Raw genomic sequence first — 20,904 nt, 5'->3', positions numbered from 1 at the left:
TTTACGCCTGCTACTTTAGGTTACCCATGAAATGACACCATATATATTATAGATTCTACAAACCCCTACTCCCAATCCCAATCCCACTTTTACATTTACAAGAATTGTTGTTTCACTATAAACCCAATATTGTCAACATACCAGTCTGAACATTGTATTTTTCAATAGTGGTCTGAAAATAATGTTTTTCGATAAATTCCTTACAAGCACAATAAAAATCAACATTTATTAAAACGTTATATTCTTTGATTATTCACCTTGCACTGTTCTGAAGTGCCGACTTTTATTTTGAAGGTTTCCTCATTACGATTAAAATAACGTGACGTCATCGTCAGTGCTGCTGCTAGCAGAATAGTTCGCGCTAATTAACGGTTGTCTGGGTCCATTTCACTTTTTTCACGTTTCTTATCAGTTTATTTCACCCAGATGCAATATTTATTGTTTGTACTGTAGTCATATTTTGTTGGTTTATTGCTCGCTAATGTTCGTTGGCTGACTGGCTTCGTCCTTATCCAGGTGAAGATGAAGCGCTACGATGCCCTCTGATTTTATATCCCTCAGCTCGGATCTCGACCTTAATTCCCCCAAATCCCTTTACTCTAAAGGTAAGAATTACATAAATGTTATGCCTTGTGGCATAGATGCATTTGAACAGTTTTCCAGTTGTTTTTGGACTATGACTAATTAACGGGTAGATGGCTAGCTAGATAACGTTAGCTAGTTGGCTAGCTAGATAACGTTATCTAGCTAACGTTAGTACTGTTCGTTGGCTATCTAAAGTATGCAGAGAGCTGATGCGCGATAGCTAGTTAGCTAATGTGTGCATGATGGACAAACTATAGGGACCAACTAGCATCTAACGTTAGCTAGCAGCAGGAGGCGTGTTGTGTTATTGTTTTCCCTCGGGGCACTCGTTGTGGTTCGGTCCCATGACAATGGGCGGCGTGATATCTAAACGTTTTCTAAAGTTAGGTTCAAGTTGTATAGTAACAAACTTCTCCTCAATGTATTGTTGAATGTGTCACAATGGTTTAGCTAGTTGGCTACATTAGCTACCAGGCTCCATTGCCATGGCCCAGTAAACCAAATACTGAGAATCAGACTAGACCAGTTGGCAAGCATTTAGGCGCGTAACAGGTTAAAACCAGGTCATCTGCCTGGTGTGGAATGCGTGAAAGTGCCCCCCTTTTCGTTGTGTGCTTACAACTGTGTGTGTTTCTGGTTTTACTATCCATGTGGGGACCAGAAGTCCTCACAAGGATAGTTAAACAAAGAAAATTCGGACAAGAGGGGAAATGTCGCAGGTCCCCAAACGGAAAAATGCGGGTTGGGGGAAATAGGATTTTGAATGGGAATCAATTGTTTGGCCACATATGTTACAGTAAATAGCTAATTGGCAGGCCTTGTCAAAAGTTAAGCAAGAGTTTTAAGGTAGGTTCAGAAATCAGACTATTCAGAATTATAGTTTACATGATAGCTATATTATCAATATTATCTCTTTACCTAATTTTATTGGTTTGAATAACATCTAGGCCCCATATTGAAACAATGTAACCCCTTTCGGTCTGAATAACAAAAGTGCATTTTATTATTGGTATAATATTAAGGTAGTAAGATAAATGTGAAGCTTGACCTACAAACCAGTTTCTTAGAAAAGTCTAATGCCCAAGCCTAGATGTATCTTGTGTATCTTTGATTAGGCTACTTGGCCAGCTGATGTGGTGGATGCTGACTGAGTTATGAAGGATGCAAAGCTGCTCCTGTGATAACAGCTATGAACAGGCTTCATTTTCCTCTGTCACTGCTCAGCCCACTCCTCCTCCAGTCCAGCTGTTTCCGGAAGTGATCAAAGCCTGGGGGGTTCCAGGCAAAATACCTTCTACAGGTGGAAGATAAGACTGGCATGTGTTGATAGTGGTGTCAACTCCTCGGCATAACTTTAAAAAATTATGATAAACAGAATTATAGACACACTGCTGTCTTGGTGCATGAGGTCTGCTAGTGGTTTTGAACCTCTAGTCTTATTCCTTATTGGCTAGTCATCTAGGCCTAGTTAGAGGCTTGCAGCGAAGAAATGCTACTGTGTGTTTTGAGTTCTGTTTTCTGATGTAGGCCTAACACAATGTTTTTTTTCTTCTTCTGAATTCTGAACTCTCTCTTTCCCCACAATCTACAGATGCCCTGTATATGGACTAGCCTACCTCCAGACCCTGTGTGTTGTACACTAATACGGCAGTAAATTAAAGGTCCTGCCATGCTAACATGAGCTGGCCATATGGTGCTGCTGTCGAATGTGATGAGTGTGTACCTTATTTATATGACAGTAATTGGCTAAGGAGAATTTATAAATACTTCAAGTGGTTTACTCTGGGTAGATAAAATTTAACCAATAAGGGTTCCTTAACTGGCGGCCCACGGGCCAACTTTGGCCCGGGGTGGTTTTATTTGACCTCCCAAGTGTAATGAGCACAAAATAAATAAATAAATCTTTATTTTCATTGTTGGACATGAGACCGTAACAACACTAGGAAATCAGCTCGAAGTGATTTTAATTTAGCAATCTGTTCCCAAGTATTCTCACGCATAATAGACGTGATTGGATACAAATGAAAGCAAGGTTTGAAATTATTGTTTTTGTCGTATTCTATCTGTTTGGGCTTCTTGCGGTCAATTTGCAGTTTACAAATGATTTGTAATTATCTTCCAGTAGCTGACCATCCGCTCAAAAACCAATCAGCCCGTGGATAGACTAGATCTAGGCTATGCTATCCATGACCTAGGCAGCCTATTGTATTTTAATGTCTGGCCTTGTATTTGCAGTGTGAGTGCAGACTGCAGAGTGGGTAGGATCTTTGTCTTTTAATCTCATAGAACCAGACGTGTGTCTAAATATTGCATACAAGCTGACGCTGTGAAGTCTGGCATGCATGATTACCTATGAGTTAAATATGCATGTTAGAGGACTGGGCATTGCTAGAGACTGGTGGATTTTTGGCATCCAGCTTGTGGGCTGGCAGTTGGAACATAAACACATTTCTGTGTCATCAAAGCAAAGGGCCAGCTGCGAGGAAAGAAAGAGTCTGACCGTTGGCTTGGCACAGCTTCAAAGCTAGTGTAATGTGAGCAGTGTGTAGCCAGCCGACAGCATAAGTATGTGGTGAGGTAATCGGATTGTAGTAGGGGAAGTATGCAAGACTTGGCTGACTTGTAGGCCTAGGCTAATAAAAGAGAATTGTTATAATCTAGGCCCATTGCTGTGCTTTTCCCCCCACATTGCCCTATCGCTCTATCAAAATCTGCACAAATCACAATCTTTCTGTTGATTTCTTTCGCTTCATGCAAACATTATGGAGCTTTTGCAAATGTCTAATTTCCATAGCAAATGAGCAGACCCCACCTAGTATGGAGAGCTAGAAGGAGAGAAATACTGTGGCATGGGGGAGGGAATGAGTTTAGTGCCGATGCAATGAGTTTTGGTGGAGTGTAGTCTACCTCCAACCACATCAAGTAGGTATCAGTCGGTACTTGTAAAAATGTCCATTCTTTCATGCGTAACTTGTACCTATGGATATTTTTACAGGTATCAACTGATACCGATTCAATGTAGACAATGGTAGGCTACACTCTGCCGAAACTCATCACCTCGGGACTCATCTCCATCGGGAATGATGGAGTTGAGAATTCTTGGTTAAGGTAGGACTAGCCTAAGCCTTTTGGTTTGGTCACTATGCTGCTGGGGTTGACTTATTACAGGCAGATCAGATGACTGCTTGCTAGGCTACATATGCTGGATGGATACGCTGCATATCCACAGCAGATATATCTGTGTCAGGGTGTCGATGCGCTATGTTTCTTAGCAACCAGGCGACCTCTCACTCTTAGTGGTGTTGTTTGGTGCACTTTTAAACCCCCTGATTTCTCTCCTCATCCTCACCAGAGTCTGTGTATGACCTCCTCCCTAAGGAGCTTCAGCTGCAGCCATCCTCCTCCAAGACAGACACACCCACCATGAGCCAGAAGAGTGGGGGAGAGGCCGGACAGCCCCCTTCTGCATCCCTGGCCTCAGGTAAGCGCCTCACCTAGGATCAGATTACTCTCCTCATAACCTCACCTAGATCATTAGTAGGCAGAACATTAGGCTGACCTTAGATCAGTGTCTAGGGAACAACTCTCCACCCTTCCTGGTGAGTGCCTAGTGGTGGGTGCTCTGTTGTGGGAAATTGAGTCTTCACCTCTGTAGGGCAAATGTAGGCCGTGGTTACTGTAGACAGGACAGCTGTGAGAGAGTGGGAATAAATATAGTTTAAAAAAAGTGAATGAGCATGGCCGTGGTCGATATATTCCTAAAGTCATATTAGGCTATAGACTACTGTTGCCTGTAATCTGTCGCTCTAGAGTCTATAATCAAAATATAATAAACTGTTTTGTTTTCATTCATTTGATTGATCTTTGTTTTCATCTCTCTTACATAGGGAAATGTAACTGAATTAAATCCATCATTAGAGACTGTATTTACTGTCAGTTTCTATTGTTAGTTTTTATTCTCAGATGGTGGGAAGAGGTGAAAACAGCTGGTTATAAATAGCAAGCAATTATCTTGTCCTTTTAGCACTTCTGAATTAGCACGCCTGTCTGGATCTGAACTGCCTGTCTGCTATAGCCTTTCTGTGAAGAAGATAAGATGACACGTACAAACACACCAAGTCATGTAGACTAGCATAAAGAAATATCTCAAGAGATCTTGTATTAGGCCTAGATCAGAAAAAAATGATATGTGGTAGTGTCACCTCAGTGAATGGAGTATTAAAACAGAACGTGAAATGGTCTTGAAAATGGCAGAGTACTCATACCCAAGACTAGTAGACCACTTCCTTTTATCACAGGAAGCAGCTTGAACTTGGTAGTCTTGTGGCTGCTGTCATTGTGCACAGTAAACCAGAAGTAGGTATAAGTTGACCCTAACCACTGATACACAGGCTCTGAAATATTCTTAACCCCCTTATTGGTTACTGTTAGGATTGGGGTGTAGGGTAGCCTGTCCCAGATCTATATCTGTTTTAGCCAACTCCTCTGACTCTCGTTGTTATGCCATACATGTGCCAGGCTAGGGTAATCCGATCCTAGATCTGTGGTTACAGGCATTTTCTACCTCAAGCTCAGTTTTCAAAGTCTAGCTTGGGACCTGTCATCGCACTAGCTTTTCACACCAAACATATCTGACACAGCTGTACTGAAGCACTACAAATCTATGAAGAGACAACTTAAAAAGTTATATCCTCACAACAGTATTTCATTGATTTAATTTGCGGATTGCCAGGAAGTTGAGTCATGACTGATCAGCTCTTGTTGCTCATTGGCTGTATCATTTGTATTGCAGGAAGTTTCCTCCCTCTGAGGCAGGGGGTGGCTGCATATAAAATGGCCTGCAGGTCACTGCTCCATAGGTCAGAGCCTTGTTTATTATGTTGCCATGGCTACGCTCAGTCCAAACCCAATCCTCCAATTGGCATGTTCAGACCATTGTATAGGCCTAATACTGTATGCACAAACTGCTCTAGCCTCACTCTACATTTAATTTGGCACCGCATCTTTAGTTTGCAAATTTGTCTGTTAAGAGGAAAGTGTGACTGACCAGATTTAGCTGTTTTTTGTTTCTGGCAATGTGTATGTAACAATTTTAGAAGCTAGCTTTAGTTTTTTGTAAACAAAGCATGTCAGTTGTAGTAGGAATTACACATTCCAATGGGGGAAACATGGGGCCTATTTGTACCATTCTCAACTTTAACTTCATAAAATTTTACCAACACCAGAGAGCTCTGGCATGCACAGTGAGGGAATGTAGCCACACACAAAACATCCTCAAATGAATTTAGAGTTGGGAAGAAGGACATTTCTAGATAAATCATGGCCAAATGAAGCTGTTTGAATGGGACTGCTAGCCTGCCCTGTATTGACATCTGTACTAACAATGCCATCTTACACACTCCAGATGCCACCTCCTCCACTTCCAGCCCTTCTCCATCCTCCTCTCAAGACATGGGAGACCCCTGCACCACTGGCCCCAGACCCAGCACAGCCCCCTCTACCTCAGCAATGGAACAGCCCCAGCCCCCCCTCCTCCTCCACCATCCCAGCAGTGCCCCTAGAGAGGGTTCCGGAGACCCAGGGGGATCAGAGATGCAGGGGGTAGAGGGAGCTCTGTCTACCCTTGGAAGTGGAGGCTGCAGTGGGACCAGCTCTGGAACAGGAGGAGGAGAGCCAGGAGAAGGGGGGGTGGGAGCCCAGCAGCAGCAGCCCCAGAACACCCCCTCTAAGCGGAGGCCAGTGCTGAGCATCTCCCCCCCTCCAGAGGACCTATTTGATGACAGCAATATGTCCTGCCAGGAGGATCCAGCCCCGGCTGGGCCAGCAGGGCCAGACTCAGAACACAGCAGCAGCATCTGGGCTGACGACTCAGCCTCCAACTTCAGCCTGATCAGCTCCAGCTCCTACAACGACAACACAGAGGTCCCCCGCAAATCCCGTAAACGCACCCCCCGCCAGCGGCCCGGGCCCAAGCCTGCACCCCCAGAGGACAGCATGGACGTGTTTGATGCAGACAGTGCCAAGGCCCCACACTTTGTCCTGTCTCAGCTGGGCCCAGACAAGGCCAAGCCCAGGTAGGTTGAATAGAATGCTAGTCCCAATACAACGGCAGAAGTCTTACCAGACTTGATACATATCAGTCAAGCATGGTTTATTAAAAATAGATACTTACAAACAAAAATAAGAACCATGTTTCAGTTTAATACAATACACAAGAAAACAAGGTGTGTGTGTATGTATGTGTGTGTGTGTGTATGTATATATATATATATCTATATATATCTATATCTATATATATCTATATATATATCTATATATATCTATATATATATCTATATATATATATATATATATATATATATATATATATATATATATCTCAGCAAAAAAGAAATGTTCCTTTTTCAGTACCCTGTCTTTCAAGGTAATTCATAAAAATCCAAATAACTTCACAGCTCTTCATTGTAAAGGGTTTAAACACTGTTTCCCATGCTTGTTCAATGAACCATAAATAATTAATGAACATGCACCTGTGGAACGGTCGTTAAGATACTAACAGCTTACAGAAGGTAGGCAATTATGGTCACAGTTCTGAAAACTTAGGACACTAAAGAGGCCTTTCTACTGACTGAAAAACACCACATGCATCTGTGTGAATGTGCCTTAGGCATGCTGCAAGGAGGCATGAGGACTGCAGATGTGGCCAGGGCAATAAATTGCAATGTCCGTACTGTGAGACGCCTAAGACAGCGCTACAGGGAGACAGGACAGACAGCTGATCGTCCACGTAGTGACAGACCACGTAACAACACCTGCACAGGATCGGTACAGCCGAACATCACACCTGCAGGACAGGTACAGGATGGCAACAACAACTGCCCGAGTTACACCAGGAATGCACAATCCCTCCATCAGTGCTCAGAGTGCCCGCTTTAGGATGAGAGAGCATGGACTGAGGACTTGTAGGCCTGTTGTAAGGCAGGTCCTCACCAGACATCACTGGCAACAACGTTGCCTATGGGCACAAACCCACCGTCGCTGGATCAGACAGGACTGGCAAAAAGTGCTCTTCACTGACGAGTCGCGGTTTTGTCTCACCATGGGTGATGGTCGGATTTGCGTTTATCGTCGAAGGAATGAGCATTTGACCGAGGCCTGTACTCTGGGGCGGGATCGATTTGGAGGTGGTCCGTCATGGTCTGGGGCGGTGTGTCACCGCATCATTGGACTGTGCCTGCATTGACAACAAGCTATCTCAACGCTGTGTGTTACAGGGAAGACATCCTCCCTCATGTGGTACCCTTCCTGCAGGCTCATCCTGACATGACCCTCTAGCACGGCCAGGCACGACTCCAACACCATTAAATTTGCAGATGACACAACAGTGGTAGGCCTGATCACCGACAACAACGAGACATCAACAGGGCTGCAGTGTAGCAGGTTGAGAGCTTCAAGTTCCTTGGTGTCCACATCACCAACAAACTAACATGGTCCAAGCACACCATGACAGTCATGAACAGTGCACGACAAAACCTATTCCCCCTCAGGAGACTGAAAAGATTTGGCATGGGTCCTCAGATCCTCAAAAGGTTTTACAGCTGCACCATCGAGAGTATTCTGACTGGTTGCATCACTGCCTGGTATGGCAACTGCTCAGCCTCTGACCGTAAGGCACTACAGAGGGTAGTGTGAATGGCCCAGTACATCACTGGGGCCAAGCTTCCTGCCATCCAGGACCTCTATACCAGGTGGTGTCAGAGGAAGGCCCTGAAAATTGTCAAAGACTCCAGCCACCCTAGTCATAGACTGTTCTCTGCTTCCACACGGCAAGCAGTATCGGAGCGCCAAGCCTTGGTCCAAGAGGCTTCTAAACAGTGTCTACCCCCAAGCAATAAGACACCTGAACATCTAGTCAAATGGCTACCCAGACTATTCACATTGTCCCTCCCCTCTGCACACCACTGCCACTCGGTTGTCATCTATGCATAGTCACTTGAATTAACTCTACCTACATGTACATACTACCTCAACTAATGGACAGTGCAGTTTTTGCTACTGCATTGTCGGTTAGGGGCTCGTAAGTAAGCATTTCACTGTAAGGTCTACACCTATTGTATTCGGCGCATGTGAAAATTTGATTTGACAATGCCACCAGCCATACTGCTCGTTCTGTGTGTGATTTCCTGCTAGACAGGAATGTTCTGCCATTGTCAGCAAAGAGCCCGGATCTCAATCCCATTGTGCACTTCTGAGACCTGTTGGATCGAAGGGTGAGGGCTAGGGCCATTCTGTCCGGGAACTTGCAGGTGCCTTGGTGGTGGAGTGGGGTAACATCTCACAGCAAGAACTGGCAAATCTGGTGCAGTCCATGAGGAGGAGATGCACTGCAGTACTTAGTATCTGGAGTGGCCACCAGCTGCATTGACTGTTACTTTTGATTTTGACCCCGCCTTTGTTCAGGGACACATTATTCAATTTCTGTTAGTCACATGTCTGTGGAACTTGTTCAGTTTGTCTGTTATATATTATGTTCATACAAATATTTACACATGTTAAGTTTGCTGAAAAGAAACGCAGTTGACAGTGAGAGGACGTTTCTTTTTTTGCTGAGTTTATTTAGATATATAGTACCAGTCAAAGTTTGAATACACTTACTCATTCCATGGTTTTTCTTTATTTTTACTATTTTGTACATTGGAGAATAATAGACATCAAAACTATGAAAATACATTTGGAATCATGTAGTACCCAAAAAAAGTGTTAAACAAAGCTGTCATCAAGGCAAAGTAGCCACCCTTTGCCTTGATGACAGCTTTGCACAGTCTTAGCATTTTCTCAACCAGCTTCACCTGGAATGCTTTTCCAACAGTCTTGAAGGAGTTCCCACATGTGCTGAGCAATTGTTGACTGCTTTTCCTTCACTCTGCGGTCCAACTCATCTCAATTGGGTTGAGGTCGGGTGATTGCGGAGGCCAGGTCATCTGATGCAGCGCTCCATCACCCTCCTTGGTCAAATAGCCCTTACCTAGCCTGGAGGTGTGTTCCAGTCTTGGAATTGTATCAACTCGCTACCCAAAGCTTTTACTTGTGACATTGTTAAATGCACTAAAGAGGAACAATGGGTACATATTGAAGATGCGCATGCTCATCCCCAGAGTATTCTTCATGTGTCTGTTTTCAAAGGATAAGCTAAGAGCATTAACAACTTCATAGTTAAGAACACTAACAATATGGAAGAACATTTTAACTTATTCTACAAGAACCATTATCACTCGCAACCTTATGGAACAATCCTTGGATAGCTTTTCAGAATTCCCCAATTAAATTGGTCCACATGGAAAACTAAAGCCATATAAAACCGGAAATGACATGGACATTTATTTCCATGACAGAATTAAAGTGTAAAGGCCTCCCGGGTGGCGCAGTGGTCTAAGGCACTGCATCACCGTGCTAGCTGCGCCACTAGAGATCCTGGTTCGAGTCCAGGTGCGACAGGGAGACCCATGGGGCGGCGCACAATTGGCCCAGTGTCGTCCGGGTTGGGGGAGGGGTTGGCCGTCAGGGATGTTCTTGTCCCATCGCGCTCTAGCGACTCCTGTGGCTGGCCGGGCACAATGCACGCTGACACGGTCGCCAGTTGTACGGGGTTTCCTCCGACACATTGGTGCGACTGGCTTCCAGGTTTTGCGGGCGTTGTGTCAAGAAGCAGTGCAGCTCGGCTGGGTTGTGTTTCGGAGGACAGACGGCTCTCGACCTTCGCCTCTCCCGAGTCAGTACGGTAGTTTCAGCAATGGGACAAGTCTGTAACTACCAATTGGATACCACGAAATTGGAGAGAGAAAAGAGGTAAAATAAAAAATATTTTGGACTGAACAAAAATATAAATGCAACCAACATGTAAAGTGTTGGTCCCGTGAGAAAAAAAGAAAGCTGATCACAGAAATGTTCCATTCGCACAAAAAGCGTGTTTCTCAAAAATGTTTTGTTTACACCCCTGTTAGTGAGCATTTTTCCTTTGCCAAGATAATCCATCCACCTGACAGTGTCAAGAAGCTGATTAAACAGCATGATCATTACACAGACTCACCTTGTGCTGGGGAGAATAAAAGGCCACTCTAAAATGTTATGTTTTGTCACAACACAATGACACAGATGTCTCAAGTTTTGAGGGAGCGTGCAATTGGTATGCTAACTGCAGGAATGTCCACCAGAGCTGTTGCCAGATAATTTTATGTTAATTTCTCTACCATAAGTGGACTCCAACATCATTTTAGAGAATGTGGCAGTGTCTCCAACCAGCCTCACAACCGCAGACCATATGTAACCACACCAGCCCAGGACCTCCACATCCGACTTCTTCACCTGCGGGATCGTCTGAGACCAGCCACCCGGAGAGCTGATGTAACTGTGGGTTTGCACAAACTGTCAGAGACCGTCTCAGGGAAGCTCATCTGTGTGCTCGTCGTCCTCACCAGGTTCTTGACCTGATTACAGTTCAGCGTCGTAACCGACTTCAGTGGGCAAATGCTCACCTTCGGTGGCTACTGGCACGCTGGAGAAGTGTGCTCTTCACAGATAAATCACGGTTTCAACTGTACTGGGCAGATGGCAGACAGTGTATGGTGTCGTGTGGGTGAGCCCCGTGATGGGGTTATGGTTTGGGCAGGCATAAGCTACGGACAACTAAAACAATTGCATTTTATTAATGGCAATTTGAATGCAAAGAGATACCTCCACCATGTTTCAGCATGATAATGCACGGCTCCATTAGAAGAGTGGGATAACATTCCAAAGGCCACAATCAACAGCCTGATCAACTCTATGCGAAGGAGATGTCGCGCATCATGAGACAAATGGTGGTCACACCAGATACAAACATGTTTTCGGATCCATGCCCCTACTTGTGTTTTTTCTAAGGTATCTGTGACCAACAGATCTATGTTCCCAGTCATGTGAAATCCATAGATAAGGGATTAATGAATTTATTTGTGTTGTGTGTTCTCCAGTTCTCTGGAGGCTGGGTGTCTGCTGAAGGGATGTCTTCTGTCAGGTCAGTACCCCCAGAAGAGTGAGGGCAAGGAACTGAAGATCCTGTTGCAGCCAGAGACCCAGCACCGGGCACGATACCTGACCGAGGGCAGCCGCGGCTCTGTCAAAGACCGCACCCAACAGGGCTTTCCCACGGTCAAGGTGAGGCGCTTTCTTTTTCCAACCATTTTAAATGAACTATATTAGTCATTAGGTTGATTTGTGTGTTAAGCTGTGTTGCACTCTCAACTCACCATCTTCTCTCTCCAGTTAGAGGGTGTTAGTGAGCCGGTGGTGCTGCAGGTGTTTGTGGCCAGTGACACAGGCAGAGTGAAGCCTCATGGGTTCTACCAGGCCTGCAGGGTGACGGGCCGCAATACCAAAGCCTGCAAGGAAGTGGACATCGAGGGAACCACTGTCATAGAGGTCCCTCTGGAGCCCAGCAACGCCATGTCACTAGCGTAAGGGACTCATTAATTGAGTTAATGAAAATATCAGTGTGTTACTGTCTTTTTGTTTCACCATCTGATCATTTTGTAACATTGAATCTTGACAGGGTTGACTGTGTGGGGATCCTGAAGCTGCGTAACGCGGACGTGGAGGCTCGTATTGGGGTTGCCGGGTCCAAGAAAAAGAGCACCCGGGCCAGGCTGGCCTTTAGAGTCAACATCCCCCATGCTGATGGGTCTGTCCTTACCCTGCAGACCACCTCCTCACCCATCCTCTGCAGTGAGTCAACTACCACTGTATTCATACAAACACAAATAACTATTGGGGATCCAGAGTATAAAGTACATTTGGATGTATATGTGTTTGTTTGATGTTCATTCAATGCAGTGTGTTCATGTCGCGCTGGAACAAAAGCTGGCACACCACGTAGCTCCAATAGTAGGGTTTTGTGGACCGCACTTATTCTGTGGCGAAATCCTGCACGGAGCCTTCACCGTGCGCTGCCACTTTAAGAGCGCATGAGCAGTAAGGAAGGAGGGGATAAAAGAGAGCTCGTTCAGCTCTTTTGGGAGGAGCTCTTGGGTGGCGCGACAGTTTGATTGTGTGTGCGATGCTGCAGAAGTTTTTGTTTGTTTTCAGCGTATGTAGTTATAAAGTATTTAAATCAGTCCTCGGTGTGATCGCTCTACGACGTGGTTGTTTTCGTTTGGGATCGCGACGGTTATGGATCGCAATGGATTAGTAGCAATATTGTTGCGAAGCTTTAACCTACAACCCAACACACCATCGGACAGTCAGACCGTACACCTGCACCCTAAAGACCACAGCTAAGATCTCTCTTGTTCTCTTTCTCTTCCCGCTATGTTCCAGTGCTTTACTCTGCAACAGACTCTATTTTCCTAATGCATTGAAGTTCATTGGAGCTGGACTATTATTGCCCTGCCAGAACTAATTAGGTGGACATTTTGGTTAAAAGGGAGATTGCTTTAAAGTGTGTATTATTATTTGAACTGTGTTGAGGTGGGGTGTACTAAGGACATGTGGCTGAGAAGATTGTGGACATCCCCCACATTCATACCCTCTGCACTCCTCCACTGGAAGAGAATACAAATGATTGCAAATCCTCTGTTGATGACTTGGTTCTTTATTGTATGAAGTTGCTGTTTAATTGCTCTGCCATTATTATTATATGAGGTATGCTTGGTGGGGTTACCAAGAGTTGTGGAAGGACTGTGATGTGATGTGGGTTCTATAGGGTGTGTATTCTCTTTTCTCTCCGCTGGCTATCTGGTAAACAGGCTACACTCTAGGCAGTCTCTTCTGCTGATGTGTGTGGGTCTGGTAGTGGTACTCTCTCTGTTCTACTATTTTCCTTTCGGCATGGTTAATAACTGCCTGGCGCCCGAACAAAATCTTCTTTACCTCTCTCTAATTAATACCGCTACAATTCATACTCTGCTGTGTGTGTCCTTCCCCAGCCCAGCCAGCAGGGGTGCCAGAGATCCTGAAGAAGAGTCTCCACAGCTGTTCAGTGAGAGGAGGCGAGGAGCTCTTCATCATAGGGAAGAACTTCCTCAAAGGAACCAAGGTCATCTTCCAGGAGAACCCAGCAGGTACCAGCACTAACCTGCCTGTCTTCTTCCTTTCTTTCCTGTCCTCTTTTCCCTTTCCTCATATCCCTTTCTACCTCTGTTTGTGGTGTCTGTGATGTCTCATCATTGAGTGGCTTTAAAAAAGATATATATATTGATATTGATAAAACATTGATTTGTTTCCAGATGATAACTCGTGGCAGGCCGAGGCAGAGATCGACATGGAGCTGTTCCATCAGGTAGCCCATTGATATCATTGCATGAGAGATGCATACGGATCATGAGCTGACTTTGTCCTAATCCTAATGATGCTGTTGTGTTTCCTCTAGAATCATGTGATCGTGAAGGTTCCTCCCTACCACAACCTGTCTGTCTCCTCTCCTGTCTCTGTGGGCGTCTACATCATGACCAATGCTGGGAGGTCACATGACGTACAGCCCTTCACATATACCCCAGACTCAGGTGTGCTCTGCTAAGAAAGGAGTGATGAAGGGTTCACTAAGGCTCCCTCTATAGTATACAAGGTGTGTGTTTCTCTCACTTGGTCAACTTGCTTTTTTGTTTTGTCCCACACCAGAGCACTCCCTGGACATGTCTGTGAAGACAGAGGGGTCATCTCTGGCTAAGGCCTGCAGCTTCCAGGACCAGATCAAGTCTCTGGCCTCTGACCCTGCCCAGTCTGCTGGTGAACTGGTCAAACGACAGGAGGTCACCCCTATGGAGGTCTCCAGCAATACCCCATCCACAGCACTCTTCAAGGTAGGAGAAATATACCGGCCATGTTTATCCCAGGATCCTTGTATGTACATTTATATCAGATGGTTTGGCTGGGACGTCACTCTTTAGTTGTATCAATAAAAGAAGACATCGGGATCCAGAGTCATTGGGCAAATTGTAGGGAAGTGTGTAGATTCTAGAAAATATTGAATTCCTCTCTTTTTGTCTCCTTCCTTTAGCCATCGTCTGACACCCTCGTCTCGGTCCAGCAAACCCTGGAGCTGAGCTCCAGCACCCCGCCTAGCACTGAGTCCTTCCCCAGCCCCATGCCTCTCCAGCCTGGGGAGGTTGACTTCCCCCAGTCCCCGGTCTTCCCCTCCCTGGAGCCCCTCTGCACCATCCAGAAGCAGGACCTCGCCCCCACCACCTCCTTCCCTGTCTCCAGCGACAACACCACCCTCCCCCCTGTCCCCCCAGAGGTACCCCAGCAGTTCCTCCGGGACCCCCAGGAGAGCCTGCCTCAAGATTCCTCCAACCCCAGCAGTGAGGTGGTGGTAGTGGGCATGTCCCAGATGGCACCCCACTCCCAGCCCCAGCTCCCCCTTTTCCCCCAGGACGGGGTGGCCCAGCTGGAGAGGGCAGTAAGGGAGCTCCAGGCAGGGGGAAGCGACCTGGTACAACAGGTTATGGAGGCAGCAGTGGCTCAACAGCAGCTCAACTCAGTGTTGTACAGCCCCACACCCTCCACTGACTCACTGCAGCAACACGTACAGGACACCATGAACAGCCTGAGACTGGGGGGAGCTGAGGGCTCTCTGACCACACAACACCTACAGATACAACAGCAACAACAGCAGATCCTTGGCAACATGCATCAACAGCAGCAGCAGTTACATCAACAGCAAGTCCTTGGCAACATACAGCTACAACAGCAATTATTATTACAGCCACAGGATCAACAACTGCAGCAACAGATACTGGGTAACCTACAACAACATCAACAGTTTCAGCAGCAGCAGGTACTTGGAAACATACAGCTACATGATCATCAACAACTTCAGCAGCAGCAACAAGTACTGGACAACCTACAACAACAAAACCAAGCACTAGGCAACATGCAACAGCACCAGCTACATCAACAACAGTTACAACAGCAGCTCCAGACTGAGCTCCTCCAGCCCCAGATCCACTCAGCTCAGCCCCAGCAGCAGCCTGTGTCTCTCCTCCAGAAGACTGGGGAGCTGCTCACCATCCAGACCTCCAGCTTCCCCCAGGAGCCCCACTCCCACTCCTCTCCTCCCCAGCAGCTCTTCCAGTCCCCCAGGCCTCTGTCAGAGACCTCCAGCCCCCAGCACCAGGCTGCCCTGCTGCAGAACACTCTGACCGTGCTGACCAGTGGTAGCCTCAGTCAGGAGCAGCAGGCCACAGGGTCCACACTGTTCCTTTCTCCCAACACTCTCTCTAACCAGGGTAGTCAACAGCAGCTAGCGTTCCTGTCCTCCATGGAGACATCAGCCTGTGAGCCCCAGACGATGTCAATGTTCCAGGCCCAGCAGCAGCAGAGCACCCCCATGGACCATCAGCAGTCCCTTCAGCAGACACAACTACAGCAAACCCAGCAGCTTCCCATGGCTCAGCAGAGCTCCTTGTTCCAGACTAGCACTCTGCCCCCCAGCCAGCACCCTCAGCCCCAGCCCACCGGCCTCCTCCTCTGCACCGCCTCCCTCAAACCCCAGGCTCTGCCCCCAGCCCTCCTCTTTAGTACCCAGGCCCATGGCTCCTCCAACAGCACCCCTTGCCCCCAGGACAGCCCTGCTTCCCTCTTGTTCTCCCAGCCCACCATGGTGGGGGTCAGGGTTGAGGTGGCCCAGACAGACCCAGTAGAGCCCATGTTATTCCAGGACCAGAGCTCCTCTGTAGGGGGGACCCCTGCCCCCAGAAATACCCCTCCGCAGGGTCTGTTCCAGGGGCAGCAACCTATGCAGGTGGGCTCCAGCTCAGTTAGTGGCCCTCCCAGCCAGCAGGTGGAGCTGTTCCTGCCACAGGGTTCTCTTTCTGGTCTGCAGGGCAGCATGGCCACACAGGAACTAGGAAACCAGGCTGCAGCAGGGGAAACTATCTTTGTAATGCAGAGTGGGCTGGGGGTTGTGGGACTACAAAGTACCACATCCTCCCCTGGTAAGAGACCTCCAGAGCAGCTGTTCCAGATGGGAGTGAACGGGAACGTTGGCCAGCCAGGAGGACAACCCAATCTGTTTGTGTTTGGCCTCCAGAACGGTGAGACTGCTTCACCTGTCAGGATCAGTACTCCGCATGGACGATAGTAGAATAATATTTACTTACTTGATATATAATACTCCATTGATACATTTTAAGAGTCTTTGTGTGACATCCTTCTCTTTCTCCTCAGATTCCTCCCAGCTGATGACGTCCTCTGGTTCTACAATGTCTGCTCAGAGCCAGCCCCAGAACCACAACACTTTGCAGGCCAGCCACATCCAGCCTCTCATGGACCCAAACATGGCCCAGACCACCACACCCATGCAGACTAATCTTCAGACACCCATGCAGACTGGTCTACAAAACGCCATGAGTAGCTTAGAAAATGCCTTGCAGGCCAACCTACAGACCCCAATGCAGACCAACATACAGACTGCAATGCAGACCAATATACAGACTACCATAGAAACAACCCCCATGCAGACCAACCTCCAGACCCCCATGAGCACCTCCCAGAACATGGAGAAGATAGAGGACCTACTGGAGAGCCTACAGGAGCAGTGATCTTTACTAGGACCACCGATACACTGATGGGGGTTCTAGTGACTTCTGCCCACTCTTTGAACCCCAGACTGGGCCAGGTTGTGTCTGCTGCTTACAATACAACCCCTCCAAGCAACACAGATATGGAGAATGGGGGTAGAGATGTCTGGCCATGCTATGAACCCCCTAAGAACATGAAGTAATGAAGACATTTTAAAGATTTGATCAGATGTGCTCGTGTACCCCCAGGTGATATTTCGATGAGTGTCTGTACAGAGAGATGGCCGGGCAGACGCCGTTATGATGAGTTGGTTGAGTGACTACTCCTCTTGCTGGATCAGAGGACAGTAACTCCTGTATCCATCAGTCTCACACATGCAGTGGTTCTTCTATTTTATACTATGTTGTTGATGGCCTAACGGGTGGGGGAGAAGGAGCAGGAGAGGGATACAGAAAGCTGGAGCAAAAGAGCAAGACAGATGGTGCATAGATTGTGAGATTTAAAAGCAAGAGAGTGAAAGAGAAGGGCAGCCAGATGAAGGCATCTTGCTGTATTCTTGTGAGTGTACAGCTTCAGTCAGATCATACAGCAGTCAGTGTATCTGTCCAACATATCTCTTCTTTTGGCACTTCCCATAGTCTGCATTTAGTTGCGTATTAGTACACACAGGCTTTCTCCATTGTAATGCTTAGTTTGCGTATGTTCTGCAACTTGTGATTGTGGGGGGATTTTAGAATTGGATTTGGAAGCATTTCCAGTATATTGTGAATGGAAGGATGCTTTCTACTGGGGAAAGTGAAGCGTTGTGTGGTGTTATAAACATTAAGCACTTTATAAACTGTCTTGTGTGACCAGCCAATCCTTCTATCCATCCAGAGGCTCTGGGGTTAGAGCACATGTACTTGTCAACTTCCATTTAAATAATCATTTGTAATGCTTTTTGTCAAGGTATACATTTTAACACATTGCCCATGCATTTATACATTTTCACCATATTTTTGGGGTAATAATTTAGATTTTTCTAAAGATGTTTTTGTCTTAGTGTTGAATTCATCTGAAGCCTATTTATATCAAGTGATCCAGTCAGTGTTGGTCTGTCAATTCAGTGGGATTTCCCATAGTGAGTATACAGTCTTCCTTTTGATGTCTGTGTGTAACTAGCTCCTGTTCGTAGGCTTGCATATCTCTGCCCACACCCCCACAAAACATTTATCATTTAAGTCGATACATTGTGTGTACACATACATGAGTGGGTGTGTCATTTTTCTAAAGGATTTACAGCATATTGCTATCTGTAGCCTACAATTTACTGTGTACTGTAACAATCTGTGTAATTTAACAGACTGTGTTTTACCTTGTGTGTGGTTGTAGTTTTTAGTTGGTTTCTGGTTCATGTACTGACAGATGTTGAACTAGTACTCCCAGTGTTCAGGGCAGAGCTGTGCGAAATAGACACGCAGTACCTCTCCCATGCAACGTCACTAGGGACTGACAGCAACACAAAGGCTGTTACAATATCCGCACTAGCATACCATTTCCGATGGACTTCCACAGCCAAAGTAGTCTATTCGTATGCTATGCCTGTATGGGCATTGGAACATGCGCATCAAATCTCTTACTGGCAACTCAGTTCTGATCTTTTTCCACTAATTGGTCTTTTGACATCAGATCTTTTTCAGTGATCTGTTTGGTCAAAAGACCAATTAGTGAAAAAAATATAAATTGGGCTGCCTATCTAAACACAGCCATGGCGAGAGCCATTCTCATGTTATCTATGGTGCTATGTGCAGATGTGATGGACACTTCTAATGCGATGTTTATACTAATATTTTATACTCGTATCAACAGAACTGATATTTATGTTGTGGTTCAGTCTTGTGTTTCTATAGTGATGGCTGTGAGCAGGCAGCGTGAGGGGTGTGTATCTGGACAAAACATCTTGTTTACTCATTCCTACTTTTTATTTTTTTACTCATTTTAAATCATGCAGCTTTCATGGATATTAACATTGTGTTTTTGTACAAATATTTTAAATTACATTTGTAAGGTACTCTCCCAACAGTTTTGCCTCTTCTGTCATTTCCATGCAAATGAATATGCATTTGAACCCATGTTGCTCTACCCTGCTTTAGATGAAAGGTGATACTGTTATTCCATATCCAATAAGCAGTAGTCTGTTTGACATATTGACAGAAACAGATGGAATGAGAACTTTTCAGTTGTTGCTCAGATCCCTATATGCTCATGTAGGCATTTGACATTTTTCATATACTTTCTCAGGACAGAATGATAAAATGTCTACTCCGTTTAGAAATGTTCTTACCCATGAGTCAGATTACATGATTTTCTGATGTATGCAGTACAGTATATAATTGTTAAAACATTGGACGAACTCCAGTGTACAGTTAGGTGTGTGTATACTACCAGATGTCTTCATGTAGAACACGGGCCAACAGTAGTAAACTCATTCTAAACTAACCATAAGATTTGAAATGGACAATGTTCCAGCATAGAAATTAGTTATTTATTCCCACAGATAATGTATACTATTTTGAACACAATTGGTTTCACCTATCCAACATGTCAGTTTGCCCTAAACACAATAGATGATCACATCTCTAAATACTGATGTTCAAGCCTCCATTCTATTTCAATAGGGGATTTTCAAGAGCACATAATATTGTGGCATAGTAATGCCATACAAATAGATGAAGCCAACCTCCGAGTATCTCCCCTCTGTGTGATGAATGTAGCTTTACCTCAGTGGTAAATCTGTTAGTACCGGACCAATGCTACTCTTTTTAGAGAAAATATTTGAGGTATCCTAATATTGACCCTTTGGTACATTGGACGTGTGGAAATACATTATTTTGTGGTTCTAATGTCTGGTTTCATGTTCCAAGACATACTGTCGCACTCACTTCAATGTATCTATTGCTTAACTGTTTGAATTCATCACATTCATCTGAAAATACTAGCTAAAAATGTTCACTTTGAAGTGGAAAAATAGCACACACATGGTCTCCATCCACAAATCAGTTGTCATTATCTCATGTGAATATGAATATCCATGTTGAAATGTGAGATAGGGGTAATCAGTTGTGAAGTTCTGTGTGCCTTGAAAAACCATCAGTGTAGTATGTTTACCATATTCCCTTTGTGTTGTGAGTCAAGACTGCACATCTCCCTTGTCTAATGTTCTATCTCTAGATGAACTCTGACTTGTCATTCTTCAGTCTAGTGTCAGTGATCTGCTTTTAGTTCCATGACCACCTTAACCAATGCAGTGTGATTTAATGTCATCCATCCCTGGTTGCAATACTACAAATGTGATCACCTTCACTCTTGAACTGCTGTGCAGCTGAACATGTAAACTGTATACATGTTTGTTTCTATCCTAATTTCAGGACTGTTGAGATTCATAGTTGTGAGATGGAAAAGGAAGGTGATTGTTCTGATTAGATGTTGCAGAAAGCTCTTGTTGGTGTGTGCTTGTCAGTATTACTGTTGCTGTGAAGAGCTTGACATGAGATCAAATGGAGAAGTGTTGACTGCTATTGTGTTTATCAGTTTGAGTTTCACCTCTTTTTCACCTATCAACTGCTTGTAGAGCTTTAGTATCTATTCAGGCAATGCGTCAGAAGTTACCCTCTGTTTTGTCATACATATGAAATGTATTTTTGTGATTTATATTTCTCATTCTGCTGCTACATGATGAGTAAATAAAGATTAAGGTATTTGCTTCAACTGTTTTCTTCTGGGTCAATG

The 20,904-nt window shown here is 45.4% G+C and overlaps 1 protein-coding gene across 1 annotated transcript; it reads left to right on the top strand.

The window, feature by feature from the left end:
- Positions 1-325: 325 nt before the first annotated feature.
- nfat5a (nuclear factor of activated T cells 5a) lies at positions 326-20,883 on the top strand. The gene is made up of 12 exons (XM_055933638.1): positions 326-605; positions 3,938-4,066; positions 5,990-6,659; positions 11,592-11,775; positions 11,884-12,074; positions 12,170-12,342; positions 13,542-13,676; positions 13,842-13,894; positions 13,985-14,117; positions 14,233-14,414; positions 14,612-16,649; positions 16,783-20,883. Exons 1-12 carry the CDS (start codon positions 536-538, stop codon positions 17,154-17,156), a joined length of 4,332 nt encoding a protein of 1,443 aa, XP_055789613.1. The 5' UTR covers positions 326-535; the 3' UTR covers positions 17,157-20,883.
- The last annotated feature ends 21 nt before the right edge of the window (positions 20,884-20,904 follow it).

The sequence above is a fragment of the Salvelinus fontinalis genome, chromosome 9 (assembly GCF_029448725.1).
Source record: "Salvelinus fontinalis isolate EN_2023a chromosome 9, ASM2944872v1, whole genome shotgun sequence".
Taxonomy (NCBI): domain Eukaryota; kingdom Metazoa; phylum Chordata; class Actinopteri; order Salmoniformes; family Salmonidae; genus Salvelinus; species Salvelinus fontinalis.
The sequence above is the reverse complement of the archived record's forward strand: the minus strand, read 5'-3'. Positions and strand labels throughout refer to the sequence as shown.

Excerpts from the sequence above, each read along its gene's own strand:
- nfat5a (XM_055933638.1), top strand. The coding sequence starts at position 536 with ATGCCCTCTGATTTTATATCCCTCAGCTCGGATCTCGACCTTAATTCC. Across the intron at positions 6,660-11,591 it reads CCAGACAAGGCCAAGCCCAG|TTCTCTGGAGGCTGGGTGTC; the intron begins GTAGGTTGAATA and ends TGTGTTCTCCAG. Across the intron at positions 16,650-16,782 it reads TGTGTTTGGCCTCCAGAACG|ATTCCTCCCAGCTGATGACG; the intron begins GTGAGACTGCTT and ends CTTTCTCCTCAG.